Raw genomic sequence first — 26,804 nt, 5'->3', positions numbered from 1 at the left:
ATACAGTGTATTTTTATAATTGAAATAGATTTAAATTAACAAGTAATGCAGAATTTGATTGATTGAATGCTTCCCAACAGGTATGTAACGTAGTTTGCGTAAACTGTCGGTGCTATGTAAATATTTTATTTTACCTTGCAAGGGGCCAGAAAATGATGTCATATATTTGCACCCGTGGCCTATTATGGATGTTCAACTCCGTGGAGAAGATGATGCAGAATGTCCCAAAGGTATTCAATTTGGATGAAAGAATTAAAAATCTATCTCTGTTATGCCAAATAATTAAATATTTCGTTTGTTTAACAGAGCGACTCATCTGCAATGTATGGTATGTGCACTGATAATTAGAAATTCAGTACTAAGCAAAAGGGGAACACATTTAATAAGCAGTATATTTCATAACCGTGCAGTTACAATATTTTATATTCATGTATTTTCAGCTGTAGTCTTTTCACAAGTAATTGAATCCATTGTTATTAGATAATAATATACATATTAATGTTATTTTGTAGACAAATCCAGTGTTCCAGACAGTTCTAATAAGGGTCACAAACTGAGAGCTTTGTTGTATGAGCTATTGTTCAACACGTATGCAGATAATAAGGACTGGGAATCAGGCCTGAAAGTGCTGGACGAAGCTATTCGTATTCTACCACGTACTAAACATAGACTGTAAGTTCAAAGTGTTGCAATAGTACAAAATGTTGTGACTACTCCGTCACATTTTACCTAAAATGTCATGGTGGCCAGTTTGCGATATTGTTTTTCTGATTGTTGGCATTCATATTTCACTGGACTTTTTGCAGAGTGAGCAATTAAAATTGAGTAAAGTTAGAAACTATTTAAATGTATTTAGCCTTCTCTTAGTTGCAGTTTATTTCAGTGTTTCTCGATTCCTCTTGAAAAGCTGAAAAGGGGTTTGAATCCATAAAAGAATGGCATAGGCCGATCTCTTTTAAATATTTTGTTGGCAATACTTGCAGAAACACAGAATGTGTACAAATCTCAGACCTTTTTGCCAGCTTACACACTTTTTCAGAAGCTAATGTTGGAATTTCTGCACTTCCATCTCACCTCTGATTTCTTGTTACACCCCTACTCACCTCGTAATCTCAGTCCAAGGTTATCTCATCTTTGTATCTTTTACCTCTACTGCTCTCCTCATTGTAAATCTTTTTCACAAATCCCTCCCTACCCAAGTAACACTCTTCCACTCAATATTCATCAAGCACCTTCACTTTCCACATTTAAAATCCAGTTGAAAATTCACCTCTTCTAAGAAGCAGCGCATTAAACGTTCTGCACCTCTATTACGTACCACAGTTACTGTTAACACTGCACTTGTAATAATGCACTTTTACTCACACTGTGCCTGTAAGTCTCCCAACATACCACTTAGATTGGAAGCTCTTCAGAGCCGGGTCTGCCTCTGCCTTATGTTGTCATTTACCTGTTGCACTTATCCCCATTGTTTTGTCATTTATTGACATTGTATTTTAATTTGGTAAAGCGCCGCGTACACTATTGGTGCAATATAAATAAAATCATACATAGTACATTGTACCATTTTTTAATTCTAGGAATAATTACGTGGTATCTTATCTTCTATCACTTCTTTTGTTTTTTTTTTCTAACTAGGGGTTGAATAATTTGTTCTTTTCTTTTTTGACTAACTTATATTTCATTTCTAGCATCATTTTCAAACACCGTGTATTAGTGAAAGCCAGACTGGGCTATAACTTTTTCATGGATATCCAAAAATTCAAGAACGAAGGGGAAGACTATTTGTCTTACATGTGGCACCAAGTGGCACTGACGACCACAAATACCAGGGAACAGTTAGCCTGCTATATGAATGCAATTGATGCATTACAGGTATATATAAAAAAGATCTTTCACTATATCCACTTATTTGAAGTAATTGTGTAATTGTTATCATTTTATCATTCTTACTTATTTTTTCGGTGAGCAAAATCCTTGCAGCACGTTGCTTTACTGTAAGCCTGTAAACTTCTTGTAGCGGGGACCTCCTGACCTATTGTGTTATCGTGTATACAGTAAAAGGATGTTAGTCCGTTTGTTGTTGCATAACACCCCTTGTACTTGACTGCAGAACATGTTGATGCATTATGCATAATGATAGTAATAGCTCTTCCCAAAAGCAGTGGGAAGTATAGGGACCATCAGTAGGAGTTGTTGATAAAATGTTGTATTTGCGTGATGTATTTATACATATAGACTGTGATATCAATTTATTCGTCTTAAAAACTTTGGGGCTATCAAAGATTTACTTCCACGTTTATTGTTACAAAAATACCACACGTTTTCATGGCATTATTATGTTATGGTAATGCCTATGTTGATATATGCTAAGCCAGTGGTGGCCAACTCTAGTCCTCAAGGGCAAGGTTAGGTTTTAAGGATATCCCTGCTTCAGCACAAGTGCCTCGATCAGTGGCTCAGTCAGAATGATTGAGCCACCTGTGCTGAAGCAGGGATGTCCTTAAAACTTGACCTGTTGGTGGCTCTTGATGAGTGGAGTTGGCCACCCCTGTGCTAAGCAAATTATACCAATAAACAGTGGTTGACAAATCACCAAAAAATCTACTCGCCACACAAAAAAATCTACTCGCCACCTAGTACCAAACGTGTGCTGCTTGGGCCAATATTTACTCGCCCGGGGGTTAAATCCACTCGCCCGGGGCGAGCAAATGTATAGGTTTGTCGAACACTGCCAATAAATGTAATTTGTAAAAAGAATAAGTTGTTGCTAAAGGGGAAGTTCCCCCTCTGAGCCCCCTCTTTCTAAGGAATAGGAAGCTGAACCAAGATATTTAGTAGGAAAGGTATCACAGGTACTTCCTGATTTATTTAAAACCGCCCTGAGGGATGTGGATCAATAGAAAGCATTGTCACTTTCTATTTGCCCGAGTGACGCAATAGAGTTCCATCTCCATTTTCCCCGGGAGGATACGGTGCCAGCTCTCCCTTTAGTAGTAAGTATTACGGGAGTCAATGGATCTCTGTAGCTGAAAATAGCACTTTTTGAGCTCCAGTGACACCCTACTTCCCATCCATGTAAAAAGGGTAGGGGGACAAAATAAAAACAAGCTGGGGAACTTCACCTTTAAAGAGGCAATCCAAGCGGCACTTCATATTCTGCCTTTGATTACCTTTATTGAAAACGTTTCCAAAACTGCTGATCAATTTGGTCTCTCGCAATTGATCAGCAATGATCCTGCTTCCCTAAATGATAGTCTTTCAGTTTCAATTAATCCTTCAGTCAGTGTAACTCAACAGCTACAATGTATTTGTATATTACTAAGGTAACATTATCTATTGTTACAGTTTGCAGCTCAAACGGCTGGGAATATTGGCAACAAATGATCACTAACAGGAAAATTTTGCAAATATCTTGCACTGCTGGGGTAGTGTGTTAAAACCTGCTATAGAAATCAAAGGATGTTCATTATATTAAAACTCATTAGAAATGGCATTAAGAGTTGAAAAAAAATGTAGTGAGTATTGTCACGGGAGAGCAGGACAAATACAGCTGGGACCAACTCGCCAGACAGAACTACAGAGTTACTAAAAGTGAATTTATTGGAAAATGGTATCCACAACTGTCCAACACGAACGCACACTCCACAAACTGGGGTAACTGGGGAACACCTTACAGGCTTGGGAGCGGGACATCAATTAGAAAGCTTTCCCCGTTATGCTCCCACGCTGTGTCTAACAGGAACTGTTACCAGGCACAACAGGAACTCAGGAACCTAAGGCACTCATGCCTGCAACTGGCACTGGAACTCATGCCTAGAAGGGGCCAACTAACCCCCCCCCCCACCTTTTATACCCCATGGTGACATCATGAATGCACATAGGGATGGTCAATGGCAGGTGCCTGCAATGTTACTTGGCCTGCTGATTGGTGGGTTAATGCAGGTTCTGTTACATGAAAAGAGTTACATGAAACTTGCAACATAATATCCTGAACACAAAGTTAACCCCTGGTCCCTGAGGGGCTGGAACCAGGCTACACATTATATCATTGACTGGTAGGGGTAATGGTGTGCTTAACCTTTATTAAAAGCAGCCAAATCTGCCCCTACCATCACAAGTATGATGTAATACTACAGAACTGATTTATTAAAAAGAAATACATGTAGGATATTGCATGGATTGCCCCTTTAAGATCTGTTCAACTTCATGGGTTATTTTTGACCGCTAACAGCTCATGCCTCTTACTAAATAACTTTGATTTTCAACATGTATCTCTTAGCAATAATGTATTAGGTTATTTTGCATTTATCTTGCACTCATTTTTCACTGCTGACATCAGTGAGAACCTTTTGAGTGGATGAGGATAGGAGAAGTTAAGCACACTCATAATATGTGATACTAATATGGGACAAATTAGTAGGTAAATGCTGCACTCCCCAACAAAGCAAATAATAATAAATACCGGTGCTGCTGGGTCAGGAATCTCTGGGTGGTTTTCCAATATCAAATAGGAAGGGAGAGCCTGGGCACTGCGGATTTCTGCTCACTAATACATTTTTTCTTAGCAGAAATCCGTAGTGCCCAGGCTCTTCCTTCCTATACTAATATGTGAAACATAACACACATATACCAATATCTTGGTATAGTTGATCATATTCTGTATATTTCTCCTAAACCAAGAAACTTTAATAACACCTGTAGTTTATAAATGTACATTATAAATAAGATTTTACTCAGTCTACCATTTTTCCTTCAAAGAAACCAGAAAATGATTGGCAAAAGGTGGAGTACCTGATGGAGCTAGCAGAATGGCTGTACTGCAATCAATTTCCTGTTAATGATTCCCTTAATCAACTTGACTGGGCAGTGGATATTTTGCTACAAATGAAGCTTTCTCTTTACATGGAGGAAGGTAAGAAATGAGATGGGCGAATTAGTCAAACTCCGATCTGGAGGTATTTTACCCAAATCCGATCGGCGGATATCCAAAGGCGGTTTGGATGGTTAAAAAGTCAGAGGATTATTCTGAACCTGCCCTCATTTTCAATCCACACAATCTTTATAACATCCGTCGATGGGAATGTTGTGAAATGCGATTGGAATTTCCGGACCCTGAAATGATTGCGAGAGAGATTACGCCGATCATTTTAAAAGGCACATTTTTGTTTTTTATATATCACTGAAAATCCGTAAAAGGATTTGGATTTTTACAAATCGAAAAACAGAGAGAAGGGAGCCGGCTGTATCCGGTATTTTCTCTGCCTCCTCTAACCAGCAAAACCCATATTGCAGGGCCTGGAACTGAATGTTGTAACATTCGCATGCTAATTTCATATATAAATTCGATGTGGATTTTTAAAAATCCGAATCCGTTTGTGGATTTTCAGTGATAGAAAAAAAAATAAACCCTGCCTTTTTGAGACTGATTTGCGAATATGCGCCTGAAAAGGAGCTGGCAAATCCGCGGCGGATTCGAATTTTTGCAAACATTTCACCCATCCCTTGCAAGACCGTAGTGCACTTTTACTTCTCTCGGTTAACTGTTTGAGATTGAGACACATGTACGGCACCTGTTTGCTTTTACCCACAGACAAGAGTCAAAAAGGAAAGTCAAAGAGCAGAAACAAATCTTGGGCACATAAAGATCAAAGACGTGAAGGTGTACATGCAGAAGAAGCAAAGAGTGAAAATAGGGCGCACCTTGCCAGCAGCTATAAATCAATGGAAGATATAAGGAACGTGAGACAGCTGGAGACTTTGGCCCGAGCACACACATTAATGGCCATCATTTGTGGCCACAGTTCACCTAATCACGAGCAACACTGTTTGATGGCATATGCTTATATTATTCGTATTTGGCAAGTACGTGGTCTATAAGCTCATTTCTTCAGCACAATTATGTTTTGTTGTTGTACACAGGCTACCTTTATATTGATCACCGAACGAAAGTAGGAGCAGCTACAGAAAAAACACCTGCGTATTGTTAAACAATGACGTGATTTTAAAATTCAATAATATCTTCTGTTTTTAGTGTTTGTGTAATATACGCGTAACACAATAAATTCTAATCTCATGTGAAATATTATTCTGCATGTACATTTAATGGACAATGACAAATTCTCATTCCAACAATAAAAATGAACATTACTGAAGCGCCTGGCACAATTAGCTTAGAGAATGACTGCTTGTGGGTCACTAATTAAACTTAATCAGGACATGGCTTGGTACAAAAATATGAATTACATCACACGACCGCAAGCATAATTTATGTATTAGTTATATGTTAATAGTATATTTTCATAATACTGATTCCTTACAATCCTTTGAAATCTAGTCATTCTTTTGTCTGCAGCACTTTTACAAATGATAGGAAATACAGTAGTGGAAATGTGGCAATGTAAGACTGAAGATTTCAATGTTACATTTGCTCTGTGTCATTATAAATATTGATTGATAAATAAAAGTTGCATTACATGTGCAATCATGTTGTATGGTTTCAGAACGTTATACCTGGTATACAGGTAAATGAAATACATGTTCCTGGTAGCTATTGTACTGTATAGTATGTTGCATTAATGGTTTCATGGTACAAATGTATGTAAACCTGACTCACGTTGAAAATGTTGTTTGCTTTTAATTTATATCTAGCTTCCAATTTTAATATCAATTAATCTAGGGGGTGCGCAAACTGGGGGCTGCGAGATTTTCTGGTGGGGAGGGGATGGGGGGGGGGGGGGGAAATGCAACACTTAGAGAGGCCCCGCGCTTTTCCCCACAACATTTAAATAAAATGCCGAGGAGGAGCGCAGGGCCTCTGTAACTCCCTCTTACCTGCTCTCCACTGACTTCTGGCGACGCATCGCCATAACAACACGGGGCAAATGGCAACGTGACATCACGTGCCGTCAAATGCCGCCGATGCCAGAGAGACGATAAGGGGGAGGGTGAAGGGGGTGAGAGCAGGCAGGGGGGAGGGGAAGAAAAAAGTTTGCGTACCCCTGAATTAATCCACTATTTCCGTATTGTTTTTTTTTGCAAAGATACCTACGTTATCTGTATTTTATTATAGGTGTCACTGCCAGCAGCTGGATCTTTTATTAAAGCATTGCCAAAAATTCTCCCGCCACCAGAAAAGCCACCTTCTGCTGCATCTAAAAAGGAAAAGGGAAAAAAAGAAGCAACAGAGGTAAAACAATCTACGTTTACATTCTTACTTTGCACTCTTTTAAAAAAAATATACAATAGGATAGTTTTCTTTGAAATGGTGACCTCAATTTTAAGAGTATAATAATAATAATTATTATTATATTATTATTATTAACGTTGATTTATAGAGCATATTCCGCAGCGCCGTACAATGGGGGAACAGAGTGATATAAATAGCATAAACAGAATCCCATAGCAAATAAGGATAAACAAGTGCAAAGTGAAAGAGAAGGGAATGAGGATCCTGCTCAGGAGATCTTACCCTGTGGAAGGGAATGAGGATCCTGCTCAGGAGATCTTACCCTCTGGAAGGGAATGAGGATCCTGCTCAGGAGATCTTACCCTGTGGAAGGGAATGAGGATCCTGCTCAGGAGATCTTACCCTGTGGAAGGGAATGAGGATCCTGCTCAGGATATCTTACCCTGTGGAAGGGAATGAGGATCCTGCTCAGGATATCTTACCCTGTGGAAGGGAATGAGGATCCTGCTCAGGAGATCTTACCCTGTGGAAGGGAATGAGGATCCTGCTCAGGAGATCTTACCCTGTGGAAGGGAATAAGAGGTGAAGGTGAAAGAAAAGGTGAAGTGGTTGCTCATTGGGGGACAGAGTATGTCTCCGGGTGAAGCTAGTTCAGGAGCAGGATGGGGGGCATTTAGGGGAGTATTTGAAGACAAGGGCGGAGGCATAAAGGGGTGGGGGGGGGGCTGCATCGTTAAGACCTTTGTCAGTCAGAGCTCGGATTTAGGATTTTATTAGTGTATGGAAAGCCAGTGCAGGGATTTGGATAGTGGAGCGTTGAGTGAGAGAGATGAGTCAGGGAGCAGCATTTTGGATAGATTGATGTGGGGACAGGCGGATGAGGAGGAGCCAACTTGGGGTCAAATGGAACCCCGATGTCACATGACATTCTAACGTCAAATGATGCCGCCGATGCCAGAGAGAAGGTAAGGGGGTGGGGGGCGTGAGCGGGGGGTCGGGGGGTGCAGGCAGGGTGTCGCAAGAAAAAAAGTATGTGCACACCTGAATTAATCCACAATGTCCTTGGTTTTTTTTTGCAAAGATCTGTATCTGTATTTTATTATAGGCGTCATTACCAGCAGCTGGATCTGTTAGAAAAGCATCGCCAAAAATTCACCCGCCACCACAAAATCCACATTCTGCTAAATCTCAAAAGGAAAGGGGCAAAAAGGAAGCAAAAGAGGTCAAACAATCTATGTATACGTTCTTACTTTGCACTCTTGTTATAAGATATACAATATGATAGTTCGCTTTGAAATGGTGATCTCAATTTTAAGAGTATAATAATAATAATTATTATTAACATTGATTTATAAAGCACCAAAATATTCTGTGGCACGGTACAATGGGGGAACAGAGTGATATAAATTGCATCAACAGAATGACTTAACCAAATAAGGACAAAGAAGCGCAAACTGATACAAAAGGTCATGAGGGTCCGGTCGGGAGAGCTTACCCTGTAGAGGGAATAAGGAGCAAAGGTGAAACAAAAGGTGAAGTGGGTGCACATTGTAGGACGGAGTATGTCTCAGGGTAGAGGTTAGTTCGGGAGCACCGCTGCTCCTGTTTTGGTTTTGTGGTGTCAATGTTAGTGGGTGTCATATAGCATGGAGTCTGGTCCAGCCACACAGTAGGGTAGGGGGATGAGAGACTTCTTAAGGGGAATTTTCAGAAAGCTTTTAAAAGTCTCCAAGCTGCGGGAGAGTCTAATATTAGGTGACTCTAGAGAGAGGGTGCAGCATGGGAGATGTCTTGTAGGCGGAAGTGAGAGGGTGTAAAAAAGAGGCGAGGTGGAGGTTATTGGCAGAATGGAGGGGGAATATTTGGAGACAAGGGCGGAGGCATAAAGGGGGGGGGGGCTTCATCGTTAAGACCTTTGTCAGTCAGAGCTCGGAGTTAGAATTTTAGAGTCTATGGAAAGCCGGTGCTGGGATTTCCATAGTGAGGGGGATGAGTCTTGGAGCAGCATTTTGAACAGATTTGAAGTGGGGAGAGGCGGATGAGGAGGAGCCAACTTGGAGAAGGTTGCAGTAGTCAAGGCAGACAAGATGAGTGAGTGAATTAGGATTTTAGCTGTGTCATATGTGAGAAAATGGCGTATTCCAGCTAACTTTTGGAGGTGGCGACAGCAGCACTTAGTGAGGCATTAAATGGGAGGAATGAAGGAGAGGGCAGAGTCAAAAATAATCCCTAGACAGTGGGCTTGGGATGTTAATGAGATTGTGGTATGAAATTGTGGTATTATTGACAGTGCAGGAGAGTCTGGGTGTAGGTGGCAGTGGAAGGGGGGACGGTGACGGTAGTGGTAAATGTGACTGCTTTTAATAAATGTCATGGCTGTCATTACCCCTACCTGGTAGTAATACATCTGTATTATGTTTGTTAATAGTATATCTATAGTGTAAGCCTGGTTCCAGCACTTCAGGAACCAGGGGTTAATTGGATGTTACAGTTACATAAGTGAGCAGGGTATACATTATATACAACACATTGCATGCACAGTTAGAGATAATATATATTATAGCCGTATGTAACAGTTACAGACCAGATTAAAATGTGAGACAGCTTTAGTTTTGAAATAACTTGAACTGGTGGTGGATGTGAGAGTCTCCGGTGATTGTTCCAGTTTTGGGGTGCACGGTAAGAGAAGGAGGAGCGGACGGATACTTTGCTGAACCTTGGGACCATGAACAGTCAGATCCCAGATGATAAGTGCTGCATGTGGTAGGGGTGAGGAGCTTGTTCAGATAGATGGGTAGCTTGCCTTGAAAGTATTTGAAGGCAAGACAGGAAAGATGAACTTTGCGTCTAGCGTGTATTTCACACTGTTTAAGGTCATTTGTGCGATCGGCTTTGAATGAGCCACTGATTGAGCCACCTGTCCAGAAGCAGGGATATCCTAAAAACCTGACCTGTTTTGGGGTTTTGAGACTGGAGTTGAGAACCCCTGCAGCACTGGTTTTCCAGGCTCATCATGCAACTGTGTTGATCACGTGATGTGTTGATCACGCTTGGAACACGTGCTGGATTTTACCACTTTTCAATGTTCTTCAGTAAAAGTAAGTCAAGATGTCTGGGGAGAGGACATTAAATGCAAGTGCTAGCGGAAGTGCACAAAGACTGTAAGCATATTGGATGTAAAATTAAAAGTGTTAAGGCGGTTTGAAGCGGGTGAAAAACGTAGTAAAATTGTGAAAGCATCAGGGCTTGCTATCTCTACAGAGGGACCAATACACCATAATAAAGACAAAATTAAAGCAAGTGCTCAAGCAGCTACACCTTTAAATGCAACTACGTTGTCTCGCCATAGAAGTGATGTGATGGAAAATATGGAATGACTTGTGTATGGACCCGAGATCAGAACCTGCGCTATATGCCAATAAGCAGGAAAACAAAAGGGGTACAAAAATGTTTGTACTCCAAAAGAAAATTCACTTATATGCACACTATGTGAGTTAAAATATAACTTTTAATATAACATCCTTAAAACATATATTACCGTAACAATGTAATTAACCGTAAAAATAGATTAAATAATATGCACACATGCAACTGAGTTAGCCTCACAAATAGATAAATTCCAGTATACAAATATACAACTGGAACCTGGGAGGCTAAACAAAGTGCAACCAGACAAGGTGAGTCAAGATGCCCAACACTTGCAATCACTAGCACAGTGAATAATTGGCCAGATACAGCAGCAGGGATACGGCTACAATGTGTCCATAGATTGTTACAATAGTATCAGTAGAGCCATCCCTGCCAACTACACTATTTTTAGATATATGTGGCTATGCTAGTGAAAGTACTGGTATTAGCACACTGTGTTAAAACAACCCCATAACAGAGGCTGATGACATGATGATGCGTCCAACGCGCGTTTCCCTCCTACTATGGAGCTTCTTCAGGGACAATTTTGCATGGTAGGGGAAGCGGAAGCTATTTAAGTGCTCAGGTCGTCATGGCAACAATGAAGCTCGTCGCTATAGCGCATGCGCAAAAAGCGCCTGCATAACTGCATAAACCACATAAAATAACTTAAGTTAACATACTGTTGACATTCATATTGAAGATAGTACTGGCGCTGGGACCTTCAGCACATATTCAAGCTGTAATAAAGGACAACAGAAAACGGGCCGATCGCGGGACTTTACTGCGCATGCGCAGGGTAATACACTTCTTTATTATTATCACTTACCCTGCGCATGCTCAAATTCGGCTCCTGTTGTCATTGCGCATGACAAGACTGTTGGCTCTCACAGCCAGCAGTGAGTCCGTAATAAGGCGCATGCTTGCAGTGACATGGGAGATCTGGCGACCCTAGACTGCATTGCGCATGTGTGAGTAGACATAGTTATTCCTACTCTCTATATGTTATTATTGCGCATGCCTAGAGTAATATAAAGTAGGTGCCAGAGACAGAGCCCCATAGCACTGAGTACATATTGTTGCCAAAAGCAGCAAAAGAAAAAGAACATGAGTACAAGTGATACTGTAATAAATGCAGAATGACCCCTCAAAATAAAAGCATAAATGAAATCATGTCCCAAACACAGTGACAAAGAAATAAAGTAAAATAAATGCAAAGTATTGAACACACAACTGATATAATATCAATAGTTTTCACAATAAACGTTGTGTGAGTGATTGTTACACAAACCAATAGACCCATAGCATAATAAGAATGGGTTTATCTGGAGGGAAATATAGTCACTAGTTCTAGCTAAAATTAAGTGCAATCTGATAGTATATGACAATATCATGGTTGTAATATCAAAACTCTGTGGAGTATATGACAATATCATGGTTGTAATATCAAAACTCTGTGGTGTACTAATCTCAGGTAAATAAACGAGAATATATAACGGCTGAAAGATGAATACCATGTATAGATAATACAAGGTAATGATGACAGCTGAATACCATGTATAGATAATCCAAGGTAATGATGACAGCGTAAGTGGGTGACCAGGGATGTAATGGGCAAGGCTCCATGCTTTCAAGGAGATCAAATAAAAGGAGTGAATGTGAATCCTTCATTAAGTCCATATGGACTTCTGGTCTTAAGGTTATAAATCCACTCAGCCTCAATTCGCAACAGCATCTGATCTACATTTCCGCCTCTTAATGAGCATTTAAATTGATAGATGCCCATAAACTTGAGGCTGTTAACATCTCCATTACGATAGTGCGTGACGTTTCTGGCTACTGGTGTTTCTGCAGAATGCTTGATGGAGTTAATATGTTCGAGTATGCGCCTACGCAATTGCCTTGTGGTCTTACCCACATACCTTTTCCCACATTTACAGATGAGAAGGTAAACGACGTTAGTTGTTCTGCAGTTAATAAAACTGTCGACACTAAAGTGCTTTGTGTTGTCATGGTTGTGGAACGTCTTGGTTGTAATAGCAAATTTACATGCCTTACAACCTTGACACCGATACATCCCCTGAATCGGGCTCAGCCAAGTCTCTACTCGGGCACGCTGATAATGGCTATGTACAAGTTTGTCGCGCAGGTTTTTCGATCTCCTACTAGTAATGTTTGGTCTAGGCCCAATAGCTTTAACCAAATCTACATCGGATAGAAGAAAGTGCCAGTGTCGGGCAAAGATTCTTTTAATCGCCCACCAACTTTTATTGTAGGTACCAATGCATCTTATGATATTATCCTTACTCTTAGGTGTATTGCAGGACAAGAGAGAGTCTCTATCACTGTGTAATGCTCTGTGATAGGCACGATTTAGTGTCTTCATTTTATACCCACGACTAAGGAACCGATCACGTAGTTCTCTGGACTGTAAAATAAATTGCTGAGTTGTGGAACAATTCCTGCGTAAGCGCAGGTATTGTCCAGTCGGGATACCTGAAATGAGGCTGGCCTGGTGTTGACTTGGTGCCAACAGCAAGCTATTTGTAGCTGTACTCTTCCTAAACACTTTGGTTTGGATATTTCTGTCACAATCAACATATATATCCAAGTCAAGGAAGGTAATTGATGTAGTGCTAAAAGCGGTTGTTAGTCTCAAGTTCAGAGTATTCCTATTAAGGAGTTCCACAAACTCAAGCAAGCAGTCTTGTGGGCCGTCCCATAGCAAGAGGATATCATCTATGTATCTGATCCATAATAGGATGTGGTCAGTATACATAGATAGTTCCTCTTTAAACACGTGGACATATTCCCACCAGCCCAGGTACAAATTCGCGTATGTGGGGGCACATGCTGTCCCCATTGCTGTACCCTGGGTCTGGTGGTAATAAATCCCATCAAATACAAAATAGTTGTGGGTAAGCACAAAGCGGAGTAAGTCCAGAATAAACATGTTATGTCTATTGAATCTACAATCCCTTGTAATGAGGAAATGATTGACAGCATTGAGGCCATTCTCGTGGGTGATTGAGGTGTATAGAGATTCAACATCTAAACTCACGAGAATGGTCTCGGTGGAGATGTTAACACCGTTGAGTTTTTTAAGGGTGTCTTTCGTGTCTTGCACGTAAGATGGTAAACTTATCACAAAGTCTCTAAGGACCGTGTCCAGGTATATGCTGCTCCCTTCGGATAAACAGTTGTTCCCTGAGACAATTGGGCGGCCTAGTGGTGACTTTAACCTTTTATGTACTTTGGGCAGAGTATAAAATTTCGCCACTGTCGGAGATTTAGGGTACATAAAGTTATATTCCTGTCTGCTTATCATATCCCTATCAAGGGCTTCTTGTAGTATAGACAATAAATCCTTTTTATAACTGGAGGTAGGACTGTTCTCCAAGATCTCATAACAATCCTTGTCACTCAATAATCTCTTGTTCTCTTTAACATATGCATCGGTATCCTGAATCACGATATTGCCACCCTTATCGGATGGTTTAATCACAAATGATGTTTCACACATAAGACCTTGTAATCCCTTTCTTTCCTCCATAGTGAGGTTATTAGTAGATCTACAGCGTTCTGGTACGGCTTCCAAATCCCTTGTGACACAGGAAATAAATAACTCAACTGCTGGACAGATGTTCATAAGAGGAGTAAAGTGACTTTTATTCTTAAGATGGGTAAAGGGTCCAGTGATGTCAGTGTCTGTGGAAACATTTTGTTCCAAAAGATGTATTACATCATCAAGATTCTATTTATCTTGTGCACTTAATCCAGCCGTAAGTTCATTATCATTTGCCCTTTTGGAATGAAATTTATGTAATAGTAGTTTCCTACCAAAAAGATTTAAATCTTTCACCCATTCGAACTAGTTGAAATCTGAGGTTGGTGAAAAAGAAAGCCCCTTTCTGAGTAATGTGAGTTGTTCGTCACTAAAAACATGGCTAGAGAGATTGTAGATTTGCATAGCATCTGTGAGACTGGTGGCACTATCTACTAGGTGGGGGCCGGGGGATTTTTGTTTCCCCTTAGGATTCTTTTTTCCCCTACTAACAATGAACTAGACATCAGTCTTAAAGATCTTGGCAAGTTCAATAAGCTACAGGAATTTGAGGAGATGGAACGTCAGCTAGAAACAAACATGGAGAAATTTAGGAGAGAATTAAAAGAAAGGAAACATATTAAGTTCCTCCGAGATAGCAACGATTATGAACAGGGCACAGTGTACAAGTTTCCAGCGAGATCTAGGAGAAGGGGTAATTTCTCTGAGTACTCCTCATCTGAGACAGATGTGTCTGAGGGCGAACAATCAGGCCCTACACCACAAGGTCAGTCTAGTGGCCGTGGCAGGAAGAGCAGCAAAAGTAATAAGGTGTTTTTTTTTAGCACAGGCCCAGCAAAACGCAAAACCCGTAGGGGAAAAAAGAATCCTAAGGGGAAACAAAAATCCCCCGGCCCCCACCTAGTAGATAGTGCCACCAGTCTCACAGATGCTATGCAAATCTACAATCTCTCTAGCCATGTTTTTAGTGACGAACAACTCACATTACTCAGAAAGGGGCTTTCTTTTTCACCAACCTCAGATTTCAACTTGTTCGAATGGGTGAAAGATTTAAATCTTTTGGTAGGAAACTACTATTAGAAAAGTTTCATTCCAAAAGGGCAAATGATAATGAATTTACGGCTGGATTAAGTGCTCAAGATAAACAGAATCTTGATGATGTAATACATCTTTTGGAACAAAATGTTTCCACAGACACTGACATCACTGGACCCTTTACCCATCTTAAGAATAAAAGTCACTTTACTCCTCTTATGAACATCTGTCCAGCAGTTGAGTTATTTATTTCCTGTGTCACAAGGGATTTGGAAGCCGTACCAGAACGCTGTAGATCTACTAATAACCTCACTATGGAGGAAAGAAAGGGATTACAAGGTCTTATGTGTGAAACATCATTTGTGATTAAGCCATCCGATAAGGGTGGCAATATCGTGATTCAGGATACCGATGCATACACTGGCGACACACTTTATTCGAGCACGGCTAGTCCCACGAATTCGGGTATACCCGGGTGTATTGAGGTTTGTGACTGTTTTCTGCCCGAGTGCATTGAGTTATTTTCCGGCAGGGATTGAAGCATTTTATTCCCGCTGGCTGCAATACTGCACAGTACATATATATATACTGCATTACAATTCATGAATTTATGCCATCTGGTAGACACGCGAAGCATTGCAGCCTATTAAATCCTAATCATTATCATTTAACAGATCAGCCGCCCGTCAGCCAGGCATGAACCCAGGCTGGGAAGGCAAATGCAACGGGGCTTGTCAGAGGTGAGGAGCGGCGCATTCCAGGTATCTGCCAGGTACATACCGGGTATTTGCTCGAATAAAGTGTGTCGGTGCAGTATGTTAAAGAGAACAAGAGATTATTGAGTGACAAGGATTGTTATGAGATCTTGGAGAACAGTCCTACCTCCAGTTATAAAAAGGATTTATTGTCTATACTACAAGAAGCCCTTGATAGGGATATGATAAGCAGACAGGAATATGACTTTATGTACCCTAAATCTCCGACAGTGGCGACATTTTATACTCTGCCCAAAGTACATAAAAGGTTAAAGTCACCCCCAGGCCGCCCGATTGTCTCAGGGAACAACTGTTTATCCGAAGGGAGCAGCATATACCTGGACACAGTCCTTAGAGACTTTGTGATAAGTTAACATCTCCACCGAGACCATTCTCGTGAGTTTAGATGTTGAATCTCTATACACCTCAATCATCCACGAGAATGGCCTCAATGCTGTCAATCATTTCCTCATTACAAGGGATTGTAGATTCAATAGACATAACATGTTTATTCTGGACTTACTCCACTTTGTGCTTACCCACAACTATTTTGTATTTGATGGGATTTATTACCACCAGACCCAGGGTACAGCAATGGGGACAGCATGTGCCCCCACATACGCGAATTTGTACCTGGGCTGGTGGGAATATGTCCACGTGTTTAAAGAGGAACTATCTATATATACTGACCACATCCTATTATGGATCAGATACATAGATGATATCCTCTTGCTATGGGACGGCCCACAAGACTGCTTGCTTGAGTTTGTGGAACTCCTCAATAGGAATACTATGAACTTGAGACTAACAACCGCTTTTAGCACTACATCAATTACCTTCCTTGACTTGGATATATATGTTGATTGTGACAGAAATATCCAAACCAAAGTGTTTAGGAAGAGTACAGCTACAAATAGCTTGCTGTTGGCACCAAGTCAACACCCGGCCAGCCTCATTTCAGGTATCCCGACTGGACAATACCTGCGCTTACGCAGGAATTGTTCCACAACTCAGCAATTTATTTTACAGTCCAGAGAACTACGTGATCGGTTCCTTAGTCGTGGGTATAAAATGAAGACACTAAATCGTGCCTATCACAGAGCACTACACAGTGATAGAGACTCTCTTGTCCTCCAATACACCTAAGAGTAAGGATAATATCATAAGATGCATTGGTACCTACAATAAAAGTTGGTGGGCGATTAAAAGAATCTTTGCCCGACACTGGCACTTTCTTCTATCCGATGTAGATTTGGTTAAAGCTATTGGGCCTAGACCAAACATTACTAGTAGGAGATCGAAAAACCTGCGCGACAAACTTGTACATAGCCATTATCAGCGTGCCCGAGTAGAGACTTGGCTGAGCCCGATTCAGGGGATGTATCGGTGTCAAGGTTGTAAGGCATGTAAATTTGCTATTACAACCAAGACGTTCCACAACCATGACAACACAAAGCACTTTAGTGTCGACAGTTTTATTAACTGCAGAACAACTAACGTCGTTTACCTTCTCATCTGTAAATGTGTGGAAAAGGTATGTGGGTAAGACCACAAGGCAATTGCGTAGGCGCATACTCGAACATATTAACTCCATCAAGCATTCTGCAGAAACACCAGTAGCCAGACACGTCACGCACTATCGTAATGGAGATGTTAACAGCCTCAAGTTTATGGGCATCTATCAATTTAAATGCCCAGTAAGAGGCGGAAATGTAGATCAGATGCTGTTGCGAATTGAGGCTGAGTGGATTTATAACCTTAAGACCAGAAGTCCATATGGACTTAATGAAGGATTCACATTCACTCCTTTTATTTGATCTCCTTGAAAGCATGGAGCCTTGCCCATTACATCCCTGGTCACCCACTTACGCTGTCATCATTACCTTGGATTATCTATACATGGTATTCAGCTGTCATCATTACCTTGTATTATCTATACATGGTATTCATCTTTCAGCCGTTATATATTCTCGTTGATTTACCTGAGATTAGTTCCACCACACAGTTTTGATATTACAACCATGATATTGTCATATACTATCAGATTGCACTTAATTTTATTTAGAACTAGGGACTATATTACCCTCCAGATAAACCCATTCTTATTATGCTATGGGTCTATTGGTTTGTGTAACAATCACTCACACAACGTTTATTGTGAAAACTATTGATATTATATCAGTTGTGTGTTCAATACTTTGCATTTATTTTACTTTATTTCTTTGTCACTGTGTTTGGGACATGATTTCATTTATGCTTTTATTTTGAGGGGTCATTCTGCATTTATTATCACTTGTACTTATGTTCTTTTTCTTTTGCTGCTTTTGGCAACCATATGTACTCAGTGCTATGGGGCTCTGTCTCTGGCACCTACTTTATATTACTCTAGGCATGCGCAATAATAACATATAGAGAGTAGGAATAACTATGTCTACTCACACATGCGCAATGCAGTCTAGGGTCGCCAGATCTCACATGTCACTGCAAGCATGCGCCTTATTACGGACTCACTGCTGGCTGTAAGAGCCAACAGTCTAGTCATGCGCAATGACAACAGGAGCCGAATTTGAGCATGCGCAGGGTAAGTGATAATAATAAAGAAGTGTATTACCCTGCGCATGCGCAGTAGAGTACCGCGATCGGCCCATTTTCTGTTGTCCTTTATTACAGCTTGAATATGTGCTGAAGGTCCCAGCGCCAGTACTATCTTCAATATGAATGTCAACAGTATGTTAACTTAAGTTATTTTATGTGGTTTATGCAGTTATGCAGGCGCTTTTTTCGCATGCGCTATAGCGACAAGCTTCATTGTTGCCATGACGACCTGAGCACTTAAATAGCTTCCGCTTCCCCTCCCATTCAAAATTTCCCTGAAGAAGCTCCATAGTAGGAGGGAAACGCGCGTTGGACGCGTCATCATGTCATCAGCCCCTGTTATGGGGTTGTTTTAACACAGTGTGCTAATACCAGTACTTTCACTAGCATAGCCACATATATCTAAAAATAGTGTAGTTGGCAGGGATGGCTCTACTGATACTATTGTAACAATCTATGGACACATTGTAGCCGTATCCCTGCTGCTGTATCTGGCCAATTATTCACTGTGCTAATGATTGCAAGTGTTGGGCATCTTGACTCACCTTGTCTGGTTGCACTTTGTTTAGCCTCCCAGGTTCCAGTTGTATATTTGTATACTGGAATTTATCTATTTGTGAGGCTAACTCAGTTGCATGTGTGCATATTATTGAATCTATTTTTACGGTTAATTACATTGTTACGGTAATATAGGTTTTAAGGATGTTATATTAAAAGTTACATTTTAACTCACATACAGTAGTGTGCATATAAGTGAATTTTCTTTTGGAGTACAAACATTTTTGTACCCCTTTTGTTTTCCTGATTCACTTCAATTCACAGTTGCACCTATTGCTTTTGATAATTATCGATTATATATATATCATTTATTTACACTACAATTTGTATGATTTAGTTGATCACTCCCTATCCCCCCTCTTTTTTTGCATGCCAATAAGCACCATCATTATTCAGGAGAAGGTAAAATACGTTTGAGGCTTTAACGTGTGAGCGTGGCGAAAGCTCCGAAATTGAAATGTTTGGTGCTAGTAAAGGGTGGTTTGAGAGATTTAAATGATATCATAGTCTGCATAACATTAAGATGAGGGGTGAAACTGCTGGTGCTGACACAGACGCTGCTTGTAAGTTTCCTGAAATGCTAAAAAAAATATTGAAGACGGGGTACACACCTCAACAAGTTGTTAATGCTGACAGGACATTTTATTTCTAAGGAAGACAAGGCTACGCCAGGGTTTAAAGCAACCAAAGATCACTTGACGCTTCTTCTGGGAGGCAATGCTCAGGGTTATTTTAACTTGAAGCCTTTACTCATGTACCATTCTGAAAGTCCCATGGCTATAAAGTTACTTCAAGCATTTGCCGATAGAACAAGAAATCTTGGGCGACTCTGACCATTGCTCAGGAATGGTTAACTACTTTTTTTGCTCTGCTGTTGAAACGTACGGTGCCAGAAATAATCTAGCCAACAATGCATTGCTCATCCTAGATCAGAGGTTGGCAACCTATTTTTCAATGTAGCCACAGGTGTGAAGTGAACATTGCCACACTATGTAAAAATTGAGAAATTAGGTTGCTCAATCGAACATTTAAAACAACACACACTGTTCGTCTGCTTCACTCACCTCAGCACTATCACCTGCTGCTGGTTCACTTCATTGGCTCATTCAGAAAGCGGAAACCAGCACATGCCGTCAGGAAAAAGTTTATTTTATTGTGGGAGCTGGCAAACTCAAATTCGCCATACTTTCATGGCCAATTCGCCACTTGTGGCGATTGGCGACAGGGTTGCCCACCTCAGTCCTAGATAATGCCACATGCAACCCAGTACATTTTATGTGATCTGTGTGATAATGTGAGAGTGGAATAAAAATACGACTGCCTTGATCCAGCCCATGAAAACCTGGAGTGATCATCACCTTCAACGTCTGTTACCTGAGGAGAGCTTTTCGTATACAAGGACCTCATGGGGAGGATAAGCCTACAATTAGGGAGTTCTGGTGAAACTACAACATCAAGAACACCTTGGACAACATAGCTGGTTTGTGGGAGGAACTCAAATCATCAACTATGAATGTGTGTGGAAGAAGATATGGCCCAAGGGTGTTCACAATTTTAATATTTTTTTTTCAAAGTGAAACCATTCCACAAATTCAACAAAACAATGTAACCCTTGCAAATGACATAGGTTTTGAAGACATTGTAGAAGCTGATGTGGTTGAGTTGCTACAGTCTCATGGAGAAGACCTGTTGAATGAGGAATGAATGCACCTGCTGACTACAAAGCAGCTGTCTGAAGCCTTTTCATATTTTGAGGCAGGTTCGCAAATCCTTACAGATAATGATCCCAATCATGAACATAGCCTTAAAGTTTCAAGAGGAGTTAATATGATCAACAGCTACTAGGAGCTGTACAAGGAGAAGAAGAGGCGTTTAAAGCAGCTAGTCCCTTAATTAGCGATGTAACCCAGATGACGAGTGCTCCTGTGTTGGTAACAGAGCCTGAAGCAGAAGATGATTCACAGGGTGAGGCAGATGATCATACAGCCTCTTCCTTTCACTCCCAGTATACCCCATTCCACCACATCTCTCTGAGCCTCACACAGCACTCACCACCGTTTCTGATAAATCAGTGTACAGTTCAGTACACTGTATTTTTATTTTGCTACTTATTTTGAGTATTATTATTAATATTTTATCATAAAATGGTATTTGTCCCATACAATATGTGCTTAAATACTAAGATTTGTCAAATTATTTTAACAGTTAAAAGAAATCTTTGGAATACCAAATTCATATTTTTTCGTTAACGAACTTATAAATCTAAATCCTAAAATATGGGAGAAGAATGTTATAGATGATCCCATTTATCTAGAAAAATCTTTTAAATTCAGACTACATTTTTTATATTAGCCTATCCTATTGATAAATGCAGAAGCTAAATGGGGAAATACTTTAAAGGCATGGAAAAAAACGATTTTCTGATATCTTTACTTTGGATACTATTTTAACATGTCATTAATCAAATCTTAAAACTCTTTGTGGATGTAACAGATGCTCGCCACAAAAGGACGGAACCACGAGGCCGAGTTGGGAATATATAAACACCGACCTGTAGCCATGAAGCCACATCCGGATGAGGGATTCGTAGTCATGGGTAGCCAGATTGGGGTAGGAGAAGGCAGGATAGTCGTAGGAAAGCAGAGGTCGAGTGGTTGCGAGCTATGGGTTGCAGAGGTCACTAGCCGGGTCAAGAGTTGGGGAGAGAGGAGTAGTCGAGAGTAAGCCGGGGTTGAGGATAGGAGATAGCAGCGAAGTCGAAGGTAAATGAGGCAAGAAAAGGCGAGGCAGAGTGCTTGTGACCAGCAGACGTCATGAAGGCTTATGCTCAGCCAATTTCCTGGTAGAAGGGCTGAGCCTAAATAGCAGCTAAAGCCAATCAGGCTCCGAGCTTCACAGCAAGCAGGAATCACACAGGAGCCAATCAGGCGACTGGAGCTTGACGGGGGCGCAGCCTACGACTGATCCTTACAGTGGAGCGTCGCTACAAGAAGTGCAGCTTAAAATAATAAACATCGACTACATTTCTCTATGGCAGAGAGCTCGCATAACTAAAAAGTAAGGTCTAGTGTAAAATGCAAACAAGGGAAAGTGGATTTAAAATGCTGCTTTTGGGAGTGTGGCAAAATCTCAAAATTCTGCAATAAGGTAATTCCGTTTATGAATAATACACATGTGTAGATTTGAAAAATCTTATCTTGTGTTATTATTTGGGAATTTTGAAAAACAAAAAGATGAAGTAAATAAGCAATCATTCCCTAAATTAGCAATAGTAAAAGTGACCATGGCAAAAAAAGCTTACAGCATATTAAGGAATGGTTAATTCCATATGCTTCTACCATAGCTCAAATTGGAATTAATGTTGATAATGCTATATGATACAAGAGAGGCAATAAAAGATCTAGAGAAAGGAGTTACAAAGTTCTATAATAAACGGGTGAATTATTTGGAACTAAAAAAAGAACAGTTAATAAAAGGTATTTGAGGGATCAAGGTGGTTTCTATTAAAAGAGATGATAAAGTAGAAGGGTAGTATATAAGCAATAACACTAATAAGGGTGCTCAGTGAGAGACCACATTATTTACACCTTTTTACCAGGATCCGTCATTGAGCAAAACAAGGTAATGAAATAAATTGAAGTTTATTCGCACAAATTCGCTTACACACAATGATACACAAAATACAGACAAAAACACACTTACTTTGGGACTGGGGTTGAAAACTAGACTTTCCTAGGTTCAGGGAACTCAGTAGATGAGTTTTACCCTGACCGGGACTTAGCTCGGAATTCCCTGGAACTCATATTGGCCTGAAGATCCACACGCCACCGGTACGTTCTCTTCTGAGAACTTGGTCCCTCCTGACTGTGAGCTACCACAAATCCTCTGGAACTTAAATCGGCATAAAATCCCAGACACGTCCACTACGTTCAATTTTGAGAACTTGGGCCCAAAAGTCGGGATTTAGACTCTGGCAGGCAAACTTTTCTAGCTTGAAATCAAACCCTGTTGCTCTTCTATTCACGCAGAAGCAAATTTGAAAAGTCCGCCCGCGCTTTTACTACCAGAGAACTACAATCTGATTTGCTCACAGATTTTTGTAGTATTCTGAGTTTCATTCACAAAACTCAGCAGCCAATCAACGAGTGGGAAATTTCCCAAGCAACCAATCAGAGCCAAGCCAGCTCGAAAAGCCTGGTCAGCGGGAAATCTGAAATAGCCAAGGGACTTGCGCAAGTTTGCCACCTACGTCCCTGGCGGTCTCAATGCCACCCGCTGGGAGAGGCTCCACCAGGTCTGGCAGAGCAAGTGGCAGCCTAGACGACTGCGATTGATCTCCGGACCTGGTACTCCTCCTTTCACCGCTGACCAAATGCTATTCTCACCTCTGGCATCCTCTGACTGCTTTGATCTCCGATGTCCAGCAGACTTACCGGCGCTTATGAGTTAGCTCGGTCAGCCTGTTTGGACATCGGTTCCGAATGTAACAACACATTACATTTAATAAAGTATACTTTAATACATTAAGGTATGTTGGTAATATACTTCTGAGTCTCTGGGTACAGGGGACAGAAGAAGAAAGCTAGGGATTCCCTCAGCTACAGGGATACCTATTCATCTCAGTGCCTCATTCTCCTTTCTGGGCTATGCTGAAGCGGGGTACCCTAGTGGTGAGTTGCGCTTGCGTTTTCAAGGGGAGATATTGCCGGGACAATGTGCCTACATGTATCTGAGAATCAGGCATGTCTCCCGGGTACATTTATGGGGGAACCGACAACTCCAGACCCCAACCTCCTAGGCAAAATCTGTTAACGGCTCCTCCGCAAACCCCCCTTGAAACTCATGCCCTAGCAATCCCTGCTCGCTGGCATGCCCGGAAAGGGAAAACACGAAAGATACTTTTATTACAGGCAATACATTGAAAAGATACAATGTTACTGTTCTAACTCTCTTGGACCCTTATACACAAATCAGGGGTAACCAACACGGACTTAACCTTTATTTGAGAGCCTGGTTACCCTCTACCGTCATATTCAGCCAGTCATGAAGAGGTTAAGATGGGAATTTCTAGAAAAATAATTCACAATATGTTATATAATGGATACTGTTACATTTATTATCAGCAAAGTGAACACTGCTTTTTCTGTACGTGTATGATTACATTTTGTATAATTTAATTTGGTATAATTTAATGTTTGGTAAAACAGTTGTTCGATATTGTGATATAAATATACTTGATGTTGTATCTGCTGATAGGGAAGCGGTGTTATATAATGAATAGTTACATTTACTGATAGCAAATTGAACGCTGCTTTTTCTGTTTCTATTTCTGTACGCATATGATTTAATTTTGTATAATTTAATTGTATAATTGAATGTTTGGTAAAACAGTTGTTAAATTTGAAGATACAGTATACATACAGTTGATAAAAAGAAGTACAAGAACATATAGAGCACTATCGCGACATTAAAAAAACAGAGAGATCAAGAGGAGACTCCAAATAACAATTACATTTATTGAATCACATGGATTCTAAGGGTAAAAACGCACCTACGCATTTCGCGCAATCGCGCTTTATCAAGGTGATACCTTGTCAAAGGCATTGAATGTTTCACGTGACAATAATTAAACGGTAGTTTGCCATCGGATAGTAATTCTGCCATAATATTTTCTTATTGCAGCCTACCGTGATTAAAGAGAAGCCCAAGCGTAAAGGACCAATAGATGTTTTACCTTCAAATGTGGAAGAATGGGCTAGCTATGACTGTCCTGATGAAGTCAGAGATGCATTTAAACTGGATAAATCATGCTATGCAATTAATCAACATACCATTGTAAAACCTGTAAGTAGATCATTCTGAATAACCTTTGACGTAATGGTAGCACACGTTAAATATTGTATTATTTAGTAGGAAGGTAAAGGAAGTAGCAGTTCTTAGTAGAAATCCTATGTGCTGCACAACGCGCACTACACTGTAGTTGTGAAGCAATTTAAGTCCCATTGGGGAAAAAAAGCGCAATTTCAAATATTTATTATATGAAATAAACTTATTATTGGTAAATATGGCTTAATGACCTGTCACGGTCTTGCCTAATTCTGACCATCTCTTAAATTACCATATATATTCCTAAATTCATCTGCAAGAAACATTATTATTATTACTTGCAAATATATACAGTATATATATTTGTGTCAGTTTTAAAACGACCTAATAACTTGTGAAATATATCTCAGTTACTCATGAGACCGCAAAATGTGTTGTCTAAGTTTGAGGAAGTGGGATAGCCACAAGAGAGAGCTGACCATAAAGGTAAAATGAAATATTCGCAGAACAATGTCTCATTAGGAATGGAAAGCCAGGTTACAGCAAGGCACCGCTTCTCGGAGCTCCGCTTTTCGGCGATCCGCCAATACGGCGGTACCAAAAAGGGGGCCACCATGTCCGCGAATGCACAGAACAGGCCGGTCCGGGGTCGCGAATGCGCAGATGGGCCGGTCTGAGGTCGCACATGCGCAGAACGGGCCGGTCCTGGGTTACGCATGCGCAGAATGGGAGTTTTCGCCGATGTTACGCATGCGTAAAATGGCACATTGCCAGTCTGCGCATGCGCACATAACAAAAATCGCTAGTTACGCTTTCCAGTGATTTTCGCTTTGCGGCGGGTCCTTAGAACGGAACCGCCGCATGAAAGGGGCCCTCCTGTATATCAGAATTTGAAAATTGATTAGGACTAGATGAGAATACAGATATGCAAATCGATGTACTGAGAGAGGAAGTACTAATAGCCTATATATAGACATAATAGTGATGTATGGTTTTAGATCGATCCTTGATCTGAGGACAAGAAGAATAGAAATCAGACTGTGTGGTATGTATAAGAAGGGCGACAAGAGTGTGTAAATAATAATAGTATTTCTTTCACATACTCGAAAATATATGCTGTTATCTCTTTGTATTGTAAAATAAATACTATTATTATTATTTACACATTCTTTACGCCCATTTTATTGTGTCCACAATACTTATATTATACGTGTGGAAGCATTCTACAAATATGAACTCAGGGAATTGGTGCTTCATACTTAGAGTAGAATATACTCATTCTTCTGGGAAATTATTTGAGGAGAACAGTTACGATCCCGTCACAAACCAGTGAGGGAAAAGAAAAAGTTGGATACATGACTTTCTATTTAAAATGTGCTGCAGTTGTAAAGCTGTATACAAAGTTGCTCTTAAACAGTGTTTCCAACCTTTTTTGGTTAGGGAACCCTACGTGAGATTGTGAGGAACCCCAAACCCTCTGTAATAGCGTGTCTGAGATCAGATGCATTGTAAGGAACCCCAAACCCTCTCTAATAGCGTGTCTGGGATCAGATGCATTGTAAGGAACCCCAACCCTCTCTAATAGCACGTCTGAGATCAGATGCATTAAAAATTCTTCTGTATTTGGTACACATTTCAAATGACCAGAAAATTGCAGGGAACCCTTTCGGGACGCCCGGTAAACCCAAGGGTTCTTGGGGACCATGGTTGAAAAACACTACTCTAAGAGATATATCCCCGATGATTGTTTTTCCCATTGTTCTTCAGAATAGAAGTTTCAAAATTTACACTTACCGTACATAGTCTTAATGAATTAAATTGGCAATTGTACAAACTGGCAAAAGCAGCACTTCATTGTGTAAGAGAAGATGTT

General features: G+C 40.5%; 1 protein-coding gene across 8 annotated transcripts in view; it reads left to right on the top strand.

Moving 5' to 3' along the window:
• Window positions 1-26,804, top strand: part of CFAP46 (cilia and flagella associated protein 46) — a 134,115-nt gene that overhangs the window by 56,560 nt on the left and 50,751 nt on the right. For 6 of the 8 annotated variants that reach the window (XM_075612559.1, XM_075612554.1, XM_075612557.1 and 3 more), the window contains 8 exons: window positions 143-230; window positions 513-672; window positions 1,692-1,875; window positions 4,762-4,915; window positions 5,594-5,865; window positions 7,073-7,189; window positions 8,295-8,411; window positions 24,788-24,949. In XM_075612559.1, coding sequence (XP_075468674.1) covers window positions 143-230; window positions 513-672; window positions 1,692-1,875; window positions 4,762-4,915; window positions 5,594-5,865; window positions 7,073-7,189; window positions 8,295-8,411; window positions 24,788-24,949 — 1,254 coding nt within the window. The remainder of the gene's footprint in view (window positions 1-142; window positions 231-512; window positions 673-1,691; window positions 1,876-4,761; window positions 4,916-5,593; window positions 5,866-7,072; window positions 7,190-8,294; window positions 8,412-24,787; window positions 24,950-26,804) is intronic. The other 2 variants (XM_075612560.1, XM_075612558.1) reach the window with 1 other exon arrangement.

Source organism: Ascaphus truei, chromosome 8 (genome assembly GCF_040206685.1).
Source record: "Ascaphus truei isolate aAscTru1 chromosome 8, aAscTru1.hap1, whole genome shotgun sequence".
Classification (NCBI taxonomy): domain Eukaryota; kingdom Metazoa; phylum Chordata; class Amphibia; order Anura; family Ascaphidae; genus Ascaphus; species Ascaphus truei.
This window is presented reverse-complemented; position numbering and strand designations above follow the sequence as displayed.